The following is a 21663-nucleotide window of genomic DNA, read 5'->3' as shown; positions in this document are numbered from 1 at the left end:
AAAATACTAAACAAAACCCACAGCCTGATGTGTGTGTGTGTGTATATGTAATTGGTAATTATGTGATACCACGGTGCTGATATGTATACAGCACTTAATCTATATGTAAATGACTCCTGTTTTATGGCCACCCAGTGCTGAATAGAGGAGGGGGGATCGCAGGGGTGGTGTGGGGGGGGGGCTGGGGGGGGAGGCCGTGGGGGGGGGGGGTGTGCGAGGTGCCACGCCGCACGAGTGAATGGCAGCGCACTGCCGAGCCTGGATGGTGGGCCTGTGGGTCGCCCCGACGTTCCGCTTGATCCCTCCACTGTCCGCCCGCCCAGCCTCAACCCTCGAACCGTGCCTCCCTCTCCCTGCATTGATGTACGTAGCGCTCTCTCTCCCATAGATGACGCTCTCGCTCTCCATTGGCTCTGGCAGAGTGGATACCACCCACCCCACGTTTATGCCTTCTTTTTTTTATGCGGCGTGTGCGTCAGACTGCGCAGTCCGCTCGCTCGCTCCGAGACGGCATCGGCACCATAATAGCGCAGCGCGGCGCCCTGCAAGCGTTGCATTGCTCTGCGTGCGTGCGAGAGAGCGAGCGGCAGAGCGCGCGTGTTTACGCGCGTGTGCGTTGCATTTTAAAACGGTCGTGTGTTTTTTTTTCATCCGGCCCACGGCGTCTTGGCAGTCTCGGTCATGGTGTGTCTGTATTTTCCATGAGCTTTTAGCCAATTGGAAAAGATTTAGTTTTTTTAAAGATGTATAGTCAGGGAATTTTTTTTTGTATTTAATTATTTTCGTGTAAATAGCTTCCCCTCTCATCCTCGCCGGTCACCCGGGTTACCTAACCCCTCCCTCCACCTATTTTCGCGGATGAGCCGAGCGTTCAGCGGGTAGAGCGAGAGAGGCCGCACGCCACTCCCTCCCTCCCTCCCTCTCCTCTCGCACGTCCGGCGTGGCGGTGTCGAAGCCCTCGAGCCAAGGCCGGCTGTCGAATTGCCACAGGCCATCTCTGCCGCTGCCACCGACGTCGCCATCGCCAGCACTTTATATGGGCCCGGAATGGTGAACACTTTGGAGGAAAGTGCCGCTGCTGGGATATTACGCAGCACCGAGCTGCTTCTGCCTTTGCCGCTGCTGCGTCCGTCGATGTCCAGCTGCCCGGAGGTGGATACCTCGCGTCTGCGTCTGCACTGAGGACCAAGATTTTTCAGCCAAGATTTCCCAAAGGGGTCCCCCCCCCCGCCACCCCATAGTTGCGCTGCAGCAGAGGGCCAAGTGACGAGGTGTTTTCTAAAGCCGTCTTCCTCCGCATTTTCTGTTCTCATTCTACCTCCTTCCATCCGCTCTTCTCTTCGTTTCATCTGCGCTTCGCCTGGCACGGAACGCGGCTCGTTCCGGCAAGGTGTGGCCCTGCAAGGCACCCGACTCTGGTCGGCAGTCGCCCCCCATCCATCCATCCATCCGTCGGTCTATCCGCCCGCACGCCCGCTTGCTGCCTGCCTTGATTATTGGCAATTGCTGTCATTATTGCTCCTGCGTTTTAATCTGCGGGAAGGAGCGCCGCGCCGTGCCTCCACCGCGGGGGCCCCCTGTACCCAGCTGGTTTCTGCGGGAGCATGGATGTGGGCTGGCCGGGCCTGAGCCGAGAGCCACGTTCGTCACGCTCACGCACTGACCGCAACATAACAACAACAACATAACGCCGACAACATAACACCGGCGACGTGTTATGCTGACGCCCAGTCTCCGCGTCAATGGAAGAGGATATCGACTGCAGGAAGATCAACGGCACTTTCCTTCGCAACCACAACTATGTCACTGAAGGTAAGCCAGCCGGGGCCGGTGGTGGTGGTGGTGGTGTCGTCGTCGTTAATGGCCTTGGAGAGAGGCGATGGGGGAGGTGAGAGAGAGGCGATGTGAGACGAGAGAGCTGCAGGGAATGGCGAAGCCGCGTCTGCCTTGCTTTGCTGGCGACCAGGTGCATGTTGAGCACATTGCGTTAGAATGTGTGAAGGGTTTTGTGGGGTTGGGGAGGAAACAATATCCACCTACGCACGCGCGCACACACGTGCACGGTCGTGCCGTGCGTATGCCGCGTGCACTGCCCAGTGCCATCGTGTGCGAGCTGTATTCTTGCTTACGGTAACGTCTGTCACTACTGCGCAGAAGATTAACTCGTGTTGTGTTCCATCGCAGTCTGTAAGTGGAACGTAAAATGGATTATTTTTTTTCTTTTCCACTTGGCGTATAAGTGTCGTCTGCTGAAGACGAACGTTTCGTTTTGAATTCCTAAGTACACCTGTATACGCGCGCGTGTGGTCTGTGCGTGTGTTGTGTGTGTACACGGTGAAATGTTGGCTACCACGCTGCATTACGGCTGTACTTTGTTTCCCGCGACCATGGTGAATACAGCGTCAGTGACAATTGATGTCCCTTGAGCTCAGCCTAAAATTATTACCCTGTGCAGTGTGATTACCATCAGCACTGGAGCGACAAAGTGATTGCATGCAGAACTTGTCTGACACTGCCCCTTGCGCTTTGCGGTCCTTTATAGGTGCTTGCAAACAAAACAAGTAGTCCGTCAGATGTAAAAGGGGCCTTAATGTGTCAACTACACGGAGTGCGCTTCTGAATTCCAGCTTCGCGTTAAGGCCACGGGATTTGAACGTCATTTGCGACGTGAAGGGAAAGCGACAGCCACGGGCAGTTTATAAAACAGCTTGACGGCATCTCTGCCATTGCATTGACAGGTAAAGCAATGCTGGAGAATGTGCCAACGATGTTATGAACGTTTAGCTACCCCCCCCCAACCCCCGCATTGAACTCCCCCCATCGTGACAGCGTATTCTAATTGCAGTAAAAGCTTTGGGCGTTTTTGTATTATTTTGGAAGAGCAGTGGTAACGCCGCCGCACCGTTAATTTAACGCACGCTCTTTCTGGAATTGATAACGCATCATAGCTGACAACGCATCGCATTGTCCCGAAGTGGGGGGGGGGGGGGGCTCCCCAAAAAAAATGTCATCTACAAAGCTGCAATTTGAACACAATTAAAGGCGGCTGCCAGCGGGCATTGAGTTGTGATTTGTCGTCCGTTTAAGTACTTGTGACGCATGCTTCTGCCTGTTGGTGGCCAGGGGGCTTTTAGAGACACGATTTGCTGGACCTGGCAAAGGTGAATGCCACGGCCTTCACTGGTAGCACTGGCAAAGCTCGCTGACCTTTCCGTGACCGTTTTAACTCCCCGTGTGTGATTTTTTTTTTTGCAAATATAAATGATGGATTCGAGAAGGATTTGCTGTTGACAAATGCTCAGGTACAAACAGTTGTCTCTCCCAACTGGTCAGGGCGTGGAGCTCACCGCGATGAATCGGCATTGAAAATAAGTGGCGTCCTCTTGAGACTCGCTGGCCGTTGCAAAATAAGATCTGATCGCCTTTTGCCTAATATCACCAGCTTTGCCATTATTATTGTTGTTTTGACTTAATCGTATTTGGTGTTTGTTGTGCATCGTGGTTCACCTTTGTGGTGATTGATATTTGCTGGGCGTGTTATCGTACACGCTGCCCAGCATTGTGGGGGAGGACGGTGGGGGAGGAGGGTGGGGGGGGTGCGCAGCTATAAAATATTCTTGACAGCAGCAGAAATGGAACTGCGTACTCAGTCTAAGTTTATTTTATTTGCCACACGTTCAGCCAGGGGAGATCCGCGGTGCTGCGTGGGCCACGGCAGCAATAAAACGGAGATACAAACGTCGACATGGCAGACGACGGGCATTCGGTGCGTATTGGGCCGAGCAGAAGAGCGTGCGCGCCATCGGGAGTCGGTGTTTTACCGTACTGTGTGGGGAATACGAAGCTTACCTTCACGTGTAATTAACTCCCCTCCCCCATGACCATATTTTTCTTTTTGAGTCAGGCTGCAGGTTCAGGTGAGGCAGGACTAGCTTGTTGAGCCGTTTTGACTTGGCCCAAGCTTTGACTGCAGCCATCACCTGGTCATCTCTGCAGGGATAGAGCGGTTCGCCCCCCCCCCCCCCCCCCACTCCGCTGTGAACCCGGCAACTTGAGTTCAGTTCCACGCGACGGCTAACGTCGGTGCCATGTGATATCTGACCCTCCTTCGCGGACCCATTCTGACAAACGTGGTGAAGTATGGTGAATCACCCCCCTCAATGACTGCCGTGGTTTGGGGGAGGCCTTCATCCAGCAGCAGCCGATTGACACCCGGCTGCAAGTTGTTGTTTTATTCAATTTTGCGGAGGAATAAAGTAATTGAGGTGTTCCGCTGGACAATGGACGTCAGTGCCGCTGTACCATAACTCACAAGAGCAGGGCATTGCTTGCCTTGCCGTAGCCAAAAGCTCTCCTTGAGTTTACCCGTTGCTGTCTTGCAAGAGACAATAGCCTAATTGACAATGTGTTGTATCTTGTACGCACGTAGCCTACGAGTTATTAAGTGTATCCTGCATTGTGTGTCACCGGTCAGAGATGAAGCAGAGGTTGAAACAGTGTTGTCCTAATATCAGGGTTTTTCTCGTCTTGATGCTCTGAAGCCATCAGTGGTGGATGCAGTTAGCTGAATAGAGAAGTGTTAAGGGGATCGTGAATAAGCTCAGCTTATTAATTATCTTGAGTGGTAGTGGTTGTCCTTGCAGATTCCTCTTTGCAAAATGCTGTACTCGGGGAGTGTCTGCTCCCTAATTCATGAACGAGAGCTGAAATGGGACTGTTGGCACGTTTTGAAAACGCACACCCAGTTTTTGGTAACGAGTTGGCGGTACTTGTGCAAAAATGCATTCTCGAGATGTGTTAAATAAAATCCCAAACCCCGGGTAGAAAAAGCGATAGTCCGTTCTACAAACACTCATTTACGCTAAACAAACTGCAGCCATCAGATGCAACCATGACAACTGCTTTGCACGGATTTCAGTTTTTTTTTCCCCCAGAGAAATCCATTTATATAACGGAGGTGGCAAACAGATTTTACGCGCTATACGCTTAATTATTCATGTGCCCTGATTTTCTTCCTCCGAACGGAACTGCACGGTTGCCTGGGCTTTAATCCCACGATCACCACGCTGCTGGGATTGAGGCCACCGTGAAACGGCAGGGGAAGCGGTTTTTGCCCATCGCACAGCCGGGCGGTCGCCGGCAGAGAAAACGTGGCGCCGCAACCGCTCTCGCCGCGCCTCCTGATTTCGCTTGCCGGTCACATCCGCCACGCGACGCGACGCCGTGCCGCGTGTGGTCTTTGCCAAAGATCGTCAGGGTTTACACCAGCGGCGAGACGTTAACTCCCTTGCCTGGTATACAGGAGGGCGTGGGTTCGATCCCGACCCTGGCGCGTGCCTGTATATGCATGTTCTCTCTCTCTGTGGCCATGTGGATTTTTCACTGGGTCCTCTGCTTTTTTGCTCAATGTTTAGATTCAACATGCGTTTAATAGAGTATTTGGCTGCTGTAAATTTCCATGTGATAAGCCACTTCGTTGAGCTATCGTGTATGGCCAGATCGCTTCTGAAAAAGAGCTGTATAGCTTAGTGCGCCTTACCTGGTAAAACTAGAAAAAAATCGTTTAAAATTTTTTGTTTCTGACAGTAGGCACCTCTGCACGGACGTTGTATAAATGCTCGTAACACTGAAGCGTTAAAAACGTGGCGCTAAAACATGAGATGGAGCAATGCCCTCTTCGCTATTTACGTGCGTGTGCGTGGAGAGCGGTAGTGTAGCGTTTAACGCGCTGCGCTATGAACCCGCTACCCGAGTTCGATTCCCGCTCATGGTCCTGTGCCTCCCCTAGATCGACTCAACCTTAAATGACTACCTGATGCGGTGTGTAAAACAGCACCACTGGGGAGACAAAGGCGGCCAGGCGTGGTGCTGGTTACCCACCCCATCGTGTGTTGTGCCGGCCTTCATAGGTGCTCGTGAACAGCACTTGCCCCGACAGTCTGTTAAGGCTATACAGGGGATCTTTGTCTTTTTGTGTGCGTGTTACCAAACAGCGGAGGTGCAGCAGGACACACGGCTGCCCTGGACCAGACAGTGGGGCTGCTCACTACGCAGCAGGGAGGGAACTATCAATGGAGAGGGCTCATTATGCAAATCCAATTAACAGATTTAAATTGGTATATAACAGTGATAATTATTATCGTTGTTTTCTTGTCACGGAGTCTCAAGGCACATTTTCAGGAGGATGATGCTGCTTTAGAATTTTTGGTCCTACTCTGAATGATTTTTTTTTGGAATAAACCACAACCACATTATGGGCTAAAGCAGCTAAATTATGCACAATGTAGGTCAAACAACTACTTGCTGTACTGCATTCTTTGTGGTGAGTGTCCCAGGCTGGCTTCACCACTGCATGGTCCAACGTCCCCTTTTCCTTATCGCTTGGTTACATATTTGTACACCACGACATTTGTATAATGTGTTACCCCTCCACAAAAAGAATGAGCACATGTCGATGTTATTTAGGCCTGCAACCTAAAATAGTTTAAATACTTGTGGCTGTTATTGTGCACAATGGTTGGAGAACTCCCTTACCCCAGCCATCCTTCCCCCCGCGCCTCCCATTCGCAGGGTTGGCTGCGTATGGCGCAAAAGAAGTTCAGCGTACATACATACACACACCTGTGCTGTCGACTCCCCTGCTCAAGTCCAGGCTCAAGACCATTGTTTCATCTCGCTTTGACCGATTGCATCTCTCCTCCCTGTTAAATCGACACACCCATTGTGTGAGATACGGTCGCGTTTAGATGCTGCAGAAATCCAAATTTTATTGCGTTGCACGGTGGAGAACAGAAGTTAATCTTCCCATTTTGGTGTCCCGGTAACGCAAAGCAAGCGCGCCCATGGTTTTGTGGCGGCATAAACAATTTGTGATTGACGGATGGCTCAGCGGAATTTATAATGTTTTTGAGGAGCGGAATAATTGGGTGAATCAGGTGGAAACGTAGCCTTGGGGAAGAGTCCTAGCGCAGGATTGATTAGGTCCGCGTGCTGGTGTTAATAATAACCCGTGCCTGTGCGTGCCCGTGTGCGCCTGTGTGAGTGTGCGTGGCACAGTGGCTCGCGCACTGCACGATGAACCTGAGTTCAATTCCTGCTCCCGACCAGTAAGTGGCGAATATTTTAATTTGGTCCTGGGCCTCCCCTAGGTCGACTGAGCCTTAAACGAATACCCGGTGTGGTGTGCAAACATCAGGACTGGGGAGACGAAGGCGGCCGGGCGTGGTGTTGGCCACCCGCCCCACCCCTTTGTGCGCTGTGCCAGCCTTCATAAGTCTGTTAAGGCTGGAGGGGGGGGGATCTTTGTCTTTGTGCTTGCTGGTGGCCTGGGCAGCGCTGTGCCGTGCCTCAGTGAAGGGGCCCACGACGGCTCGGCCACACTCAGCCAGAACCGGTGAATGTGTGAGGGTAGGGCTCAAGAGCTTACTGGGAAATGTGGGTGTCTTATGAATACAGTCAAATCGGCCAAAGGTAAGGTGTGTCCCTGCTCCAGCGAGTGTGAGGCTGCTTTCATCTCCATTGGAAGCTGTGACACAGTGGGGATTTTCCATATTGCTTTGCTCGTTAGATCAGCATTTATAAATAATACAGTATCATGATACCATTTAATAATAATTGATTGCCTTTTTGTCAATCCACTAATGGATCAAGGCCTTGCCCGTGCCGGGTCAGTCACGAGGATTGTTTGACCATAATTCACCACGCCACTCAGTGTGGGTGGGTGAAAGTGGGGGGTTGAGTTCGGACTTGTTCACAAATCACTCCCCGCTGATGTCAGCCGTGGCCAGCAATCACACTCGTGTTGCTGGGTTCATAGCGCAGTACATTAAATAGAGTACGACTTTGTTTTTGTGCAGGGAAAGCCTTAATGGGGCTCAACAGTCTCTTACCAAAATTCGCCATTCAATGCGGTCTGAATTCACACGCATGCGGCTCTGTGGTCGGACGTGGGACAGCTCTGTGTGTGTGTACTATTCGGCAGGTAGCCGTCTCATGCGGTGCATTGTGGGCTGGGTGAGTGTGCGGTCCACGCCACGGCGATTTCGCTGTGTGGCGGCGCTCTCTTTCTTTGGAACGCGTCTGCCGCATAAGGCAAGGGAAACCTGTACGTGTAAAGTGGGGAGTATGGATCGCACACTGAGGTTCTGCTCAGCTCGTTGTCGCTGCCAGAGTCTGTGAAACCGGAACCAGCTGGTGAGGGGGGTGTGCACGATTCGAGAAGTCGGTTGGAGATGTTCTCAGGATCTTTGTCTCTGCAACATGAAATGTTGAACTATCATTTGTGGCCAGGTCTCTTCTGAAAAAGAGCTATTTCGCTTAGCGGGTCTTACCTGGTAAAATAAAAAAAAATTGTTTAAAGTTTACACAGATGGGATTCAAATAGAGGTGAAAACTGGGCCCAGAGGTGACCTTTAGGCCGGTGGTTCCCATATTTTCTGACCCTGTGGACCATTGTCAGCCCCCTTCACTGTTTTTGTAGACCATGCAATTAACAAAACAGTGTTTTGTAAAATAAATCGTTTCGATTATTTGGCTGCTATAAATCTCCACGTGATTATAAACCACTTTGTTTAGCTATCCATTTGTGGCCAAGTCGCTTCTTTAAATAACTGATGGCTCAGTCGGCTTTACCTGGTCAAATAAATAGTTTAGTTTTAGTATGTATGTTTAACTTCTTTTGCACCTATTCATTTCTAGTGATTTGCTTATCATTTCTATACTTTGCACTCCTATCGTTTTTTGTATTGTTTGTTGTAACTTTCTGACCTGCCCCTACTGGACATCTGTGAAAAAGAGCTTCATAGCTCATCGGATTTCTCCAGGATAAGTAAAGATTTTTGATTCTGATCCCAGGTTTAGAACCGGTGCTCTAGGCTGTAGAGCGGGCTCAACATACCATTGAGATGTATTATTAGTTCAACATGTATATACGTAGTTAAAACACATGGGTGAAATAATTGCGTGGTTCAATATACGAGTACAATATTATCCATAAAATGCTGATTAACCCTTTCCCATTTCGATGACGTACGTGTACGTCATCAGTTTTTCTTTCGATTCCGTTCAGATTCTGTACGGTTATGTCATCGGAACGGAATCGATTCCAAATGAAATTGGAAGTTAAGAGGCCATGCGGGAGGACGTGTGGCGGCACAGTTTGGTGCCGGCTATCGTAGAGTGCGGCGGTCATGTCACTCCAGTTCTCTGCGGTGAGTGCCTTTAAAAACAACGGCGCTACGCCTCTCTAAATAAAATTAACGCTGAGCGGCTTGCAAGTTCCGAGGTTCGGCGGTGAATGGGACACCACCCACCCTGCAACTTGCAGGCGTCTCGGAACGGGAAAGGGTTAAGGTGGTCAATTGAATTGGAAAACATATCGTACCAGATTCCCTTTTTGACTTAACACCTAAAACACATTTCCTCGGCATATTTTCAAGTTTTGTTTTATTGGGTGAGGGGGACGCGGGGGGACGCGGACATTTTTTCACCGCAAATCTTGACAGGAAGGAACATTCACCAGCATGCGAATGCTATCCTTTCGTCTCTGCCAACATTGCCCTCGACAGCTTTGTTTCGCATTTGACTATTTGACTCTGGCAACCGTGGACCTACTTATTTAAACGTCGCGGAGCCTCATGTATAAAGTTTAACTTTCATCAGCTAAATGTTAGACATTTTCGTAATCTTTTGTGTCATGCTAACAAACAATTGTAACTCCCTTCAGTGATTCCAACTCGTTGTTGACACTTATGGATGCCGCATATTTTACAAGTACAACACGATTTAGTTTATTTGAACAAAAATGAAATTGTCAATTGCATGGCAAATCAAACAACCATTTTCACTGCCATTTAAATGATAATGCAATTAAATTTGGTTTAAAGCAGCATCTAAATGTCAAGTGGACCATCGCTCGATGGATTTGCTCTACCTGAACAATTGAAATTTGTTAAATTCTTCACAAAATTCCCCAAAAAAATATTTTATTTTTGAACTGAAAGGGTCAATGATGCCAGATTATTAAAAATAAATAGTCTTCGGCAAAAATAAAACCGAAAAGGCCGCAGCTTGTCCATTGGCTGCTCCGCTGGCCCTGCAAAGCTGTGTCGGCCCATTAACCTTGATGTCGTTAAATATCTTGTTGGTAATGAAGAGAACATGCGACGTACATTACCGCGCACCCATCCGTGTCTCCGCCGCTGCCCATCCCAAAACAGGGTGGCGTGCATGCGTCATTTAGTTGTGTCCTAATCAGGCCGATTGGCGGGATGCAACTCGCTTATTTGACAGTCTTGTATGTGCTTGCTGCCCCGAGGCAGGTGGGTGGTTGGGTGGGTGGTTGGGTCGGTGGGTGGGTCGGTGGGTGGGTGGTTGGGTGGGTGAGCGGTAGTAGTAGCGGTTTGCGCACTGTGCTACAAACCCGGCGACCATAATTCTATTCCCGCTTACGGCCAACACCAGTAACGAATATTTGAACCGGTCTTGGGCCTCCCCTAGGTCGATTCAGCCTCCAGTGACTTCCTGGTACGGTGTGTAAAAACATCGCCACTGTGGAGACAAAGGCGGCTGCCGGGCGTCGTGTTGGCCACCCACCCCCTCGTATGCCATGTCGGCCTTCATAGGTACTCGCTAACAGCATTTGCCCCAACGGTGTTGAAGGCTATACAGGGGGGGGGGGTCTTTGTTTTTGGGGTGGGTGGGCTCTCTCCTGTAGGTTTATCGCTCATTTACTTCAGAGATCACCATGTGGCCCACGTGCTCTGGAGTGGACCGATGACATTTTGTTTGTGGTAACTCGCGTGGCCTTGCCCCTTTACGCGAATGCTTCACTTGCTGCGATGTCACAGCACGCTGGGCTGAGTGTTTTGGAAGGGTTACGTTACTTTACCGTGGACGTGCTTGGCCAGCATGCTTTATGTTTTGCCATTGCACTATTTGAGTACACTTTCTGCAACATATGCAAATGGCTCAGTGGGCCTTACCTCGTAAGATAAAAAGCATAGTTTAGTTTTATTTGTATATATTTTTTTAAGTAATTTGTTTATCTTGCCTATAATTTGCACTCTCGGCATGTTTTTGTTCTGACCTGCCTCTCCTGGAAATATGTGAAAAAGAGCTTTATAGCTCATCGGATTCCTCTAGTATTGACATATATTCTGATTTTGAGTCGTGTGCAAATTAAACCTGCATGCACGTTATAGCATATATTGCACAGTCTACGATTGTACAGAACTTGTGGAACGGATCTTCCCAGAAGTTCATCTTCTCGGTCGTCTTGCTATCCACGTTTAAACGCAGGGTAAAACTCCTCTTGTCTGAGAAATGTGGATGATAGCAAATTACCCGTGTGTAAATGAATGTCTCTTGTTCTAGTTCGTGTGTATCAACTGCAAAGTTCTCAATCTGTGTGTTGTGATCGTTTTTAATGTCGGGAAATAAGTATGATTTGTGTGATTATGCAGTCCGTTCATCTAGAATGCTGCGTGTTTTCACAACGCGAATTGGATGTCACACGATCGAGTGAACAGTAGGAATAAGTGGTTGTACGGCTGCCTCGGTGTGGTATCACACAAGGCGGGATGCTGCTGGATGCTTCTCGACGATACCCACGCACCTCAGTCTTTGTTCAGCCTGCGTACGCATCTCACGCGTTATCGCGGGCTGTGCTTTACCCTATGTTACGTATTATTAATGATAACGTGATTTTTCCATAACTTGGTATTCTTTAGAGACGCAACTAGTACGGCGTCATAAGAGACCATACTTTACGTGAATACACGTGTCCTTGTTTGTGCCGTATCTGGTGAATGCCCGCACGATGAGTGCTCGCTGCTCGCCTAATTTGCGTGGCGTCTACGATTTGAATCCTCCAGTCATCTGTAGCGGCACACCGAGACGTGCCAAGCAATCCACACATGCTGTGTTCTGCTAAGTGAATGATAAAGACACTGAAATGTGGTAATTTGCAAAAAAGCTGGCCTTTATACAGAGAATGACTGCCTCACGTGACAGGGGCAAGCCTTTTATATAGATATGAGCATTAGGGGACAGGTTTTGGCACGTAATTAAATGAATAAAAACGAATTAAAAGAATATTTCCTTTTATCCCTAAGACACGGCCCATTCAAATGCAATCGGAGAGACGTTGAAACAGAGATTATTATTAACACATCCAGTGGCCTGGTAGCAGCACATCTAGCGGCTTGGTGGGAAACAGGTCGAGGCATGAGTTTAAGAAGCTGCTGCATTTGCTCATCGTGATACTCCTCTATTAAATAAAAAAAACACGTAAAGGATGCATAATCAGTGCTTCTCACCCCAGGGATGCAGACGGATGGCTAATTGCCAACACGCGACACCTGAGGCTGTGGCGGAGTGCACCCTGGTGATTTTAAACATGCCAATATGCCCTGTCCACCCAGAGCCTCCGGGCGAGAGAAGCCTGAATTATGGGCCCATTTTGGTCATTTGTGTTTCTTTCTTACGAGCGCAATCAGCATCGTGCATTTGTTATAAGAAGTCGTGGTTAATTGAAATTAACTGCCTGCCAAACACATACTGCTTCTTGGATTGTATTTGTGATATAAAATTTAATCATTTACGGCCCTTTGTCCATTCACTTGCTTAACAAAGGTCTCCCCCACGCCATGTCAGTCATGTTGGTTTTGGACCATTATTTGTGCCCAGGACTGGTTATTATTGTAATGTTTAGAAAAAAAGGGATGGAACAAGCACAGTTTGGGTGTGTGTTTTAGGTTTATCATCAGTGTATTCATCATCGGTGTGACAAAAGTTACAAACATGAACGGGTAATGCTTATAGGATGCGGGCCCACCAGTGTTAGTTTTTTTCTATCCTACGCATTGCGGATTTACACCGAGGATGGAACCAGTCCCCAAGGTTGTCTTGCTTTAGAAAATATGTCTGGGAAACATTCGTCTGAGAGGGCCACGTATGACGTTTTACTTTTAAGTCGTTACAGACTTACTTTTCCCTCGTACTTTTATTCTTCATTTAAATAATTGACAGAATCTGCAATAACCAAAAAACTTATTTTGGGGGGTTATAATGGTATTCTCTTAACGACTTCATGAATGCACCACCGTCCGTAAGGGACCAATAAAAATCCCTGGTCTGTGTAGGGAATGAAGCCACTTTAATTGCATTCACGTTATGGATGCCCTTGTAGGCTTGCTAGTATTGCAAATATGTTCAGGCAGTATGTATTTTCATTTGCTCTTTTTGAATTGTCACTCAAGTTTGAGTTCATATTTCTTTTTTTTACACGGATGATCCTATTTGGTCAGTTTCCCCGGCTGTTTTCCAAGGGAGATGGATGGTGCATGAAGCAGCAGCAGCAGCAGCAACAACACAAAGACAAAGAAAGTGAAATGTTGCAGAGAACGGGTCCAGAGTCTTTAAGGGGTATTTTCACAACTAACAAACGATGTGTTCATCGGTTGTAAACGAAACGCCCAATACGTGCATTAAAAAAAACGCAGTGCAAAGAAAATGACAGCAAAGAGGCACCAGAAAAAAGTTAAGAAAGCTCTAAATGTTTTAGTCTAGCAGTGACATGAACGCACGCAAATCAAAAAAGACGGTGCAAGCGTGCGAATTTACTGTATGGGATAAATGCAGTCACTACTTAGTATAACAAGACGGGGCTTTGCTCTTTCTCAGGACAGGTAAAAAAGAATAATCTAAATCATGTCCGTGGTGAAATGAGCGTTTTGCTGGTGGTTACTATCATTGGTGGCCCGTTGAGCCAGAGGAGGAAGTTTCCCATTGCCCAGTGATAATCGCATCATATACGACGGCCTCCCTTACTCCCCCTCCCCACTCAGTGGTGGCGCCACCACAGGCGGTGTTCACCGCACCAGTCCTGGCACCTTGCGTGGTGATTATGGACTCGCAGAGTCGACCCGTGGCCAGGGATTTGAACTTGGATTGTACGAATGTTGGCTCGCGTACGGTGCGAAAGAAGTTCAACACGCACACCATGTAAACCATGCTGCCTTATGCCGATTAAACTGTCGCTCGCCAAGGCGTTTTTGCTAAATACATGAATGTGATGGTGGTCCATTGCGCAATATACAAGGTTTGTTTGATGTCGAAAATTAGGGGTGAAAATGATCAGCATCTCATAAATGCACCAGGTGCAAGGCAGAGAAATTAATATATTCAGTCTTGTTCACATTCAAATACTTACTTCTATGAGAGGCATTTTAATTCCGTTAGTCGTAAAAGTGTGCCTAGTAATTACATGTGTAGTGACGCCGAAACACGTTCTTGCGTTACGAATAGCCTTTATTGTGGACACCAACGCTATATTCCTAGGCCCTGGGCTTTGGTTTTTGATGCTCGAACTTTGTCTTCTTTCCAAGCGTCCCTTACTCTTGTGCTTTCCCCCTTTATACCCCTCGATCCCCCTTTCTGGGTGGTTCGCTCGCCCCATTTCACTTGGCCAATCCCCATCCTCCTCTAATGGTTGCCAACCGTTCCCCCGACAGTCAATCCTCGTCTCCCCACCTTTTACGTTTGAATTTGTCCTTCACTCTAATTCCCCGACCCTAATCAATCCTCCTTGAGGCCTCCCTGCACCAATCGGGGACCTTGACACACTGCCTGACTATCCGTTTGCACGCGTACCATCTCCGGTAAGTGGTCTTGTTAGCCGTCTTTACACGTGTGTTCAAGACGAACAAGATAAGGTCCAAAATTTTTAAAATGCATTCACATTATCTTGAGTCAGTCAGTGGCCTCTGTGCCAGCTTTGTTCAGCTTGATAAGAGCTCATCCAGCAGTGGAGAGAGCAGTGCTCAGCTTGAGAAGAACTCCTTCGAGTCCAACATGTAAGTAGCCACAATTGAGGATGTGTGCAGTGGCACATCTCCACTTCATTACAGAGACCTATAGACTCACACATAGACCCATATTCATTTGCAGTGATCCATTGACTCACACACCGACCCATAGACGCACACAGAGATCTATAGACTCACACACAGGTTCATAGACTTGCATAGAGACCCATATGTATGTTGAACTTCTTTCACACTGTACGTAGCCAACTGTGATAATATAATCGGTCACAGAGACCCATAACCTACACAGACACATAAATAGAGGCCGATAACCTGCACCTGGACCCACAGACTGGCACAGAAACCCACAGATTCGCACAGACCCAGTCTGACATAGAGACTCATCGACTCACGTAGAGACCCATTCACTTGCACACAGACCCATACACGCACACAGAAATCCATAGACACACAGATCCCAAAGGCTCGCATCTATCCATAACGGAAGCAGCCATCCAGCATGTGTGCAGCGGCGTCCTCGTCCACTTGACCGTGCACTGTCTCCGATGCCCCAGGAATGATGGAGTAACTCTTGCTGGAACTCGCGACAGATGTTGCCCAGTGAAGCTTGAGCGTTTCTTCTCATCAATGCGTTTGTCAAATGGAAGACGCGCGTGACCCGACGTCGTCTTTACCTTTGTTTAGCGGTGCAATGCGGAATCGCGTAGCCTGCAGAGAGTTTCACCATAACTGAAAAAAAACATTGAGCATTTTTCCACCTGGGCTCCATTTCCATTCTGTACAGTACGTAATCGGCCGCATTGGGACTAAATAGCACAGAGAAGGGTGCAGAGTAACAGGCCCCTAGACAATTTCCACAGGGCATTATGCAGCCGGGTGAAAAGATAATGCAAACTCGACTGATTTGAAGTGAGACCTCCTGTTGTGCTAAGCCGGAGCTGGCCCATGAACACACTGCCCAGGTACAATATTTTTCAGAAGTGACCTGGTTGGCTATGTACGGTGCGATTGAAGTTCAATCTACGAACATACATGTCTCTGGGTTCAGAGGTAGTGGGTTCGAATCCATGTGCAGCCATCTGGCACTATCCTCATGCTCTTGGACCAGTTTTCAGAACCTTCCTGGCTGCCTTGATTCCTTTCTCCACAGAAATGATGGTACTGGTTGACCATTCTCATCAATGCGTTTGTCAAATGGAAGACGCGCGTGACCCGACGTCGTCTTTACCTTTGTTTAGCGGTGCAATGCGGAATCGCGTAGCCTGCAGAGAGTTTCACCATAACTGAAAAAAAACATTGAGCATTTTTCCACCTGGGCTCCATTTCCATTCTGTACAGTACGTAATCGGCCGCATTGGGACTAAATAGCACAGAGAAGGGTGCAGAGTAACAGGCCCCTAGACAATTTCCACAGGGCATTATGCAGCCGGGTGAAAAGATAATGCAAACTCGACTGATTTGAAGTGAGACCTCCTGTTGTGCTAAGCCGGAGCTGGCCCATGAACACACTGCCCAGGTACAATAACTCCTGCCTCTCCACAACTATCCAATGCTTACAGAGGGATTTGAGGTGGAGGGAAGTTAAAAAAACACAGAGTACCCGGACATGTACATTGTTTTTATTATTTAGATAATTTTTCTGCTGTAAATGTCAAAATGATAAGCCGTTTTTTTGTGCTTTCATTTGTGGCCAGGTCACTTCTGAAAAATAAGTTAATACCTCGGTGTGCTTTGCCTGGAAGGATGGGAATGGTTTAGTTTTATTTGTATATTTCTGGGTGATTTGTTTACCTTTCTTGTACTACTGTCGTATTTTTGTATTGTTGAAACGTTCTGACCCGCTCCTACTGGACATCTGTGAAAAAGAGCTTCATATAGCTTATCGGATACCTCCAGTACAATAAAATATTCTGATTTGTATTCTGATAAGGCCCTCCCCCCAATCTCTTAGTAGTCTAAGCTCCAGCATCAACAGCAGCAGAGTTTCCTGGCTCCTTCTCACGCAACATCTACACACTTGTATATTCACTTGGCTCTTTGCAGAACTCATGGGCACTACTTGACTCTGTGTCTGTTACAAGTTGGTCACCCCTGCGCTATTCCAATGAATGCCGATTCAAAATCAACAGTTGAGGTGCGTACGTGCCCACGTTGCTCCAGGCACAGTACTAATTGCAGCATGACATCAAGGTAACACGTGACTAATCGGAGTGACGGGGGGATCTATATGTCAATCAATACATGGATCTGTCAGCCGGAGGTTCGTGTTACCCTGCAAGAGCCATTGAGATACCAAAGCTCCTTTTGAGAAGCAGGATGGGTCAAGGTCTTTGATCAATGAATGTGAAGTATTTTTGTTTTAGTTCATGGGTGGGTGTGTGTGTTTGTGCGTGTGTGTGTGTGAAGCTACCAGTGGTGTAGTGGGGAGCTGCAATGCAGTGGATAGCGCACTGCGCTTCGAACCCGGCGGCCCCAGTTTGATTCTCGCTCACAACCAACACCAGTGACGATTATCTGAACCTGTCCTGGGCCTCTTCTAGGTCGACTCAGCCTTCAATGAGTACCTGGCGCGATGTGTAAACAAAGGTGGCCGCGCGTGGTGCTGGCCACCCACCCCTTGGTGTGCCATGCTGGCCTTAATTGGTGCTCGCTAACAGCACCCCAGAATACCTTAAATGCAGCGGTCGCAATGGGTCTGGTGATGTTTCCTTGTCACTGCGTCTTTGTGTTTGCACTGGTGCGCGCGATAGTGCTCACCACATGCCCGGCACTGCTGGTTCGGTGGCTCGGCTAGTAACGTGTCGCGTAGGCACCTGCTCGGGCTCTACATGAAGCTACAGTTTCTATCGGGCTGCAAGTCCTGCAATCTACGGGGAATATAGCTCCGCCGGGTGTCCGTGTTGTTGACTGTAGGTGCAATGATCTTGTGAGGCAGGATCTTATTTCGCTCCACTGCTGTGAATCCGTAATGATGAAAAAGCCGTGCCTCGATCGATATGTGCACTTGGTTAGTTTGTCGCTCGCGCGCGAGAGCCATGTTGCCGTTGATAGGGGTTGGTGGGCGGGGAGTCTCCATTGCCCAGGGGCGTCGGGTGGCATTAGCGCATGGTGGCTGCATTTTCCGGGCGGTAGCTGTGCTCACGATCATGGAAAGGAGGTGGGGGGGATCGCATATCTTCATTGCAAACGGGAAATAATACAAACAATTGATTCTCGCTTGGGCAAAGGTGGGTTTCTACTGATTTACCCATTGTTATCTCGTGAAACCAGTCCTTACCGCAAAGAAAAATTTATTTTTTTGCCCAATGCTGTAACATTCGATAATGGAATAAACACAACATTACATGATCGGTAAAATGTTTTGTACCATATTTCACTTGCTAAAAAATACTAAATGTCCGTTTTCATGAGACGCTGTGACGTCTCCACTTCTCATTTAACAACACCCATCGCCAAAAATCACTGTGCGGTTGGTTGCAGAATTCGTGCGGTGAACTTGCTGGAAAACTGGCTCGTTGGTGAATTTTGTAACCACGAAGACATCGCTACAGCGCAGCCATTGAAATAATACAAAAAATGTAGCCAACGCATTCATTTCATGTGGAAAGTTACTGGAACCGTGGGTGTATAATTTCATTGGGGTTGATGGCACTGCAGATTTAGGTTTGTACATTCCGCATCCATAGTTCGTGGCTGTTTGCTTACCTCTGTCCTGGATGATGGTGACCTGCTGACCCCTCTGGTATAAGCAGTGGCGTCTCTGCTCCTGGGGGAACCCCCCCTAATGGATTCCTGCGAACAGGTTCTGCGCTGTTGCATCACAAGCAAGCGCCACAAATCAGCTCAAATATTAATGCCGTCCGCTGGTTTGAGCAGCACTCTGGGTGCACAGCGGCCCCGATCCAGCGATTTAGCGCGCCACGCACCGTCGTGTTGATTGTGTTTTTGAAAACCCACCCCTTACCATTCTATCATATTAAAAATAGAAGACTTGCATTGTGTTATAGAGTACACATATTTATTATTATTATTACGACACATCTTTACTCGGGAAAGCTTCTTTGAGTCTCACGCTGGCGAAGATGTTAATTACCTCGCCTGGTATACAGGAGGTCGTGGGTTCGATCCTGACACCTGTATATGTGGAGTTGACACATTCTCCCTGTGATCGCGTGGATTTTTGTCTGGGTCCTTGTGTTTTTGCCTCCACATTTAGAGTATTCGGCTGCTATAAATTGGCACTTGACAAGCCACTTCATTGAGCTATCATTTGTGATAGCCAGGTCGCTTCTGAAAATGAGTTACGTAGCTCAGTGGGCCTTATTTGGTAAAATAAAAATGGTTTAGTTTAGAGTCTGATGGCTCTTTCTCGGGAGGTCCCTGCAAAGTTTTTGCATGAGGGGGTGAACTGCTGGCAGGGTTATTGGCTTGTGCAGAGGGGACTTGTATGCATAAGATACCCAAGATGGAACAGTGACGACGTTTGTAAGAGACATAAGAGTATATGTGTGTTTGACTCGGCTACGTGTGTGTTTTCCTTGCACCCTGGTCTCCTACCACATTCATGACATTCACAAAATGGGCCAAGTACTCCATAAAGAAAGAGAGTTCTGTAGGCTTAGACTTCGTGTTGCGCCTCAACCAATCTCGCTAAAAGGCGGCGCGCAAACCCAGGGCACGAATCTGGTTGCTTGGCAAAGGTGAATTGTGTGCACTCTTAAGAGCTCCAAGAGTTCACTTGTTTTCTTTTAGTACGAGCTTCAATTTTGATGCCATTTCGTTTTTTACATCTGAAGATGTCGCTTAACTGGACACGTGTAAACATCTCATCCGCGTGGGCACAGAGCATCCGCCGTCTGATGGTGATCATGAGAGAGAGAGAGTGAGCTGCGTTGCAGATGCTCCACAGCAGCCGTCATGCGGGGAGCTGTTCTGGGGCTATAATTATTCCATTAATTGATGCCTCTGGCCAGCCAGACACGAACGTGATGCAATCTTCACGGTATCCCTTTATGAGCGAACGATTGCTGAAAGTCTATTTTACAACCACGTATTTTGACACCAAGAGTGCAAATTAATTCCATTGGTGAGCTCATCCAAAGCACGCACACGATGCTGCACGTACGTAAGATCAATGGCCGTCTTAAACGTTTGGCTAATGGCGGACGACATTGGCCGAGAGGTATTTTTTAATTACGAGCGAGAGCGAGAATTAACTATGGATCAAATTCCCTGAATTTGCGTGCCCCCTTCGCGCGAATTAAATCGTGCGTGCGCTTGTGGATGCGCGACGCACGAGCCTCGTGTTTGGTCGTTGTGAGTGGGGCAAGCAGGTTTTGTACCGTCAAGGGGGGGGTACCGCTTCCGCCTTGCATAAACCACAAGACGGCGGTCACCGCATCGCGCGCGGCGCTTTCGGACGCGCTTCTGCGGCCATCTGGAACGCTCTTCCTTCGGATATTAGGAAGCCACTGGCGTTGTGCACTTTTAAATCATCTCGAGTGAAAACTCATTTATTTAGAAGTGCTTTTTGTGTTTAGTCTGTTGTCCTTGTCCGGCACACCTGCAATGAGCACGGTTGGCTATGTACGGTGCGATTGAAGTTCAATCTACGAACATACATGTCTCTGGGTTCAGAGGTAGTGGGTTCGAATCCATGTGCAGCCATCTGGCACTATCCTCATGCTCTTGGACCAGTTTTCAGAACCTTCCTGGCTGCCTTGATTCCTTTCTCCACAGAAATGATGGTACTGGTTGACCATTTCAGTCCAAGTTGACCCAGAGAAGACTTGGCAGGTGCTCTCACTTCTTCTTCTTCCATTTTCTTATCCAGAATCAGCTTTTTTTGCGTGTCATATCCTAACCTTCAGATAGCAAACGGAGGAGTACATTTTGAACCCACCGTTATATTGTACACCTATTTGCTCGCCACAGTGTGAATGGCGAAACAAATAATTGGCCGTGTGCCGCGACGTCTCCTGCAATGCTAAATAAATTGCCATCATGAGCTCTCAACTCGCTGTCAAAGGTTTTTTTTCCAGACCCCAGATTGTGCTTTGCTCATCCACTTTTCTCAAAACTCTAAAGTTGCCAGACGTAATTCTGCAGATGCCCACGCTTATCTTTTTTTTTGCCCCGCAGCATTCAGACGTTGTGGTTTTGTTCTGGCAGCAACCCATGGTTATTAACGATGCACATCACAGCAAATGCAATTCAACTTGCTTGCACAGCACGTTAATAGACTGAATCTAATCGTTTAATATAATTTTCTGGGAAGTGTTTAATTTGCTGTAGCATTAAAACAAACCTGCCATATTATTTTTGACGGCCAATAAATACAAATTGTATTTTCACATTTTTGCAATTGTGGTTTCGCTTGGGGCATGCATTCATTTTTGTTTATTCCAACACGGCCTGCAGGCACAGCCTCGCCCGTGCTGTCGCTCCGAGGCGCTCGGATTTTCTGGTGAGGGAGTAAATCCGACGCGGTGAAATGAGATGGGTGTCAAATCAAAGCACATTGTGCCAAAATACGCAAACTTTAGCAGCGAAGCGCACGGCGGAGGAAATTTGGGTCACGCGATGGCACGCGGGGAGCCCCACTCGGTGACCTGAAAAATAACGCCTTGGAAAACACGGGGAATATTTCTAGTTCATTCCAACAGGGCGAGATACTGCAACTCTTTATAATATTGTTTTTTTTAATATTTGTACCGCATATATATGTCCGATTAGCTATGAGCACATCTGGTTAACGCGGTTGGTTATGTACGGTGCGAAAGAAGTTGAATGTACATTAATTAATTTTATGAATGTTTTTACACGTGACTGTCAT

General features: G+C 48.0%; 1 protein-coding gene across 3 annotated transcripts in view; it reads left to right on the top strand.

The window, feature by feature from the left end:
• LOC133345642 (serine/threonine-protein phosphatase 2A 55 kDa regulatory subunit B alpha isoform) overlaps positions 1-21663 on the top strand; it is a 218024-nt gene that overhangs the window by 109417 nt on the left and 86944 nt on the right. The window contains exon 1 of one of the 3 annotated variants that reach the window (XM_061556589.1): positions 501-1812. The exons of the other annotated variants lie outside the window; for them this stretch is intronic. Coding sequence (XP_061412573.1) covers positions 1743-1812 — 70 coding nt within the window. The 5' untranslated portion in view covers positions 501-1742. Of the gene's footprint in view, positions 1-500; positions 1813-21663 lie in introns of those variants that run through there. 3 annotated transcript variants of the gene reach the window in all.

Source organism: Lethenteron reissneri, chromosome 22 (assembly GCF_015708825.2).
Source record: "Lethenteron reissneri isolate LAM-NWPU_2019-01 chromosome 22, ASM1570882v1, whole genome shotgun sequence".
Classification (NCBI taxonomy): domain Eukaryota; kingdom Metazoa; phylum Chordata; class Hyperoartia; order Petromyzontiformes; family Petromyzontidae; genus Lethenteron; species Lethenteron reissneri.
This window is presented reverse-complemented; position numbering and strand designations above follow the sequence as displayed.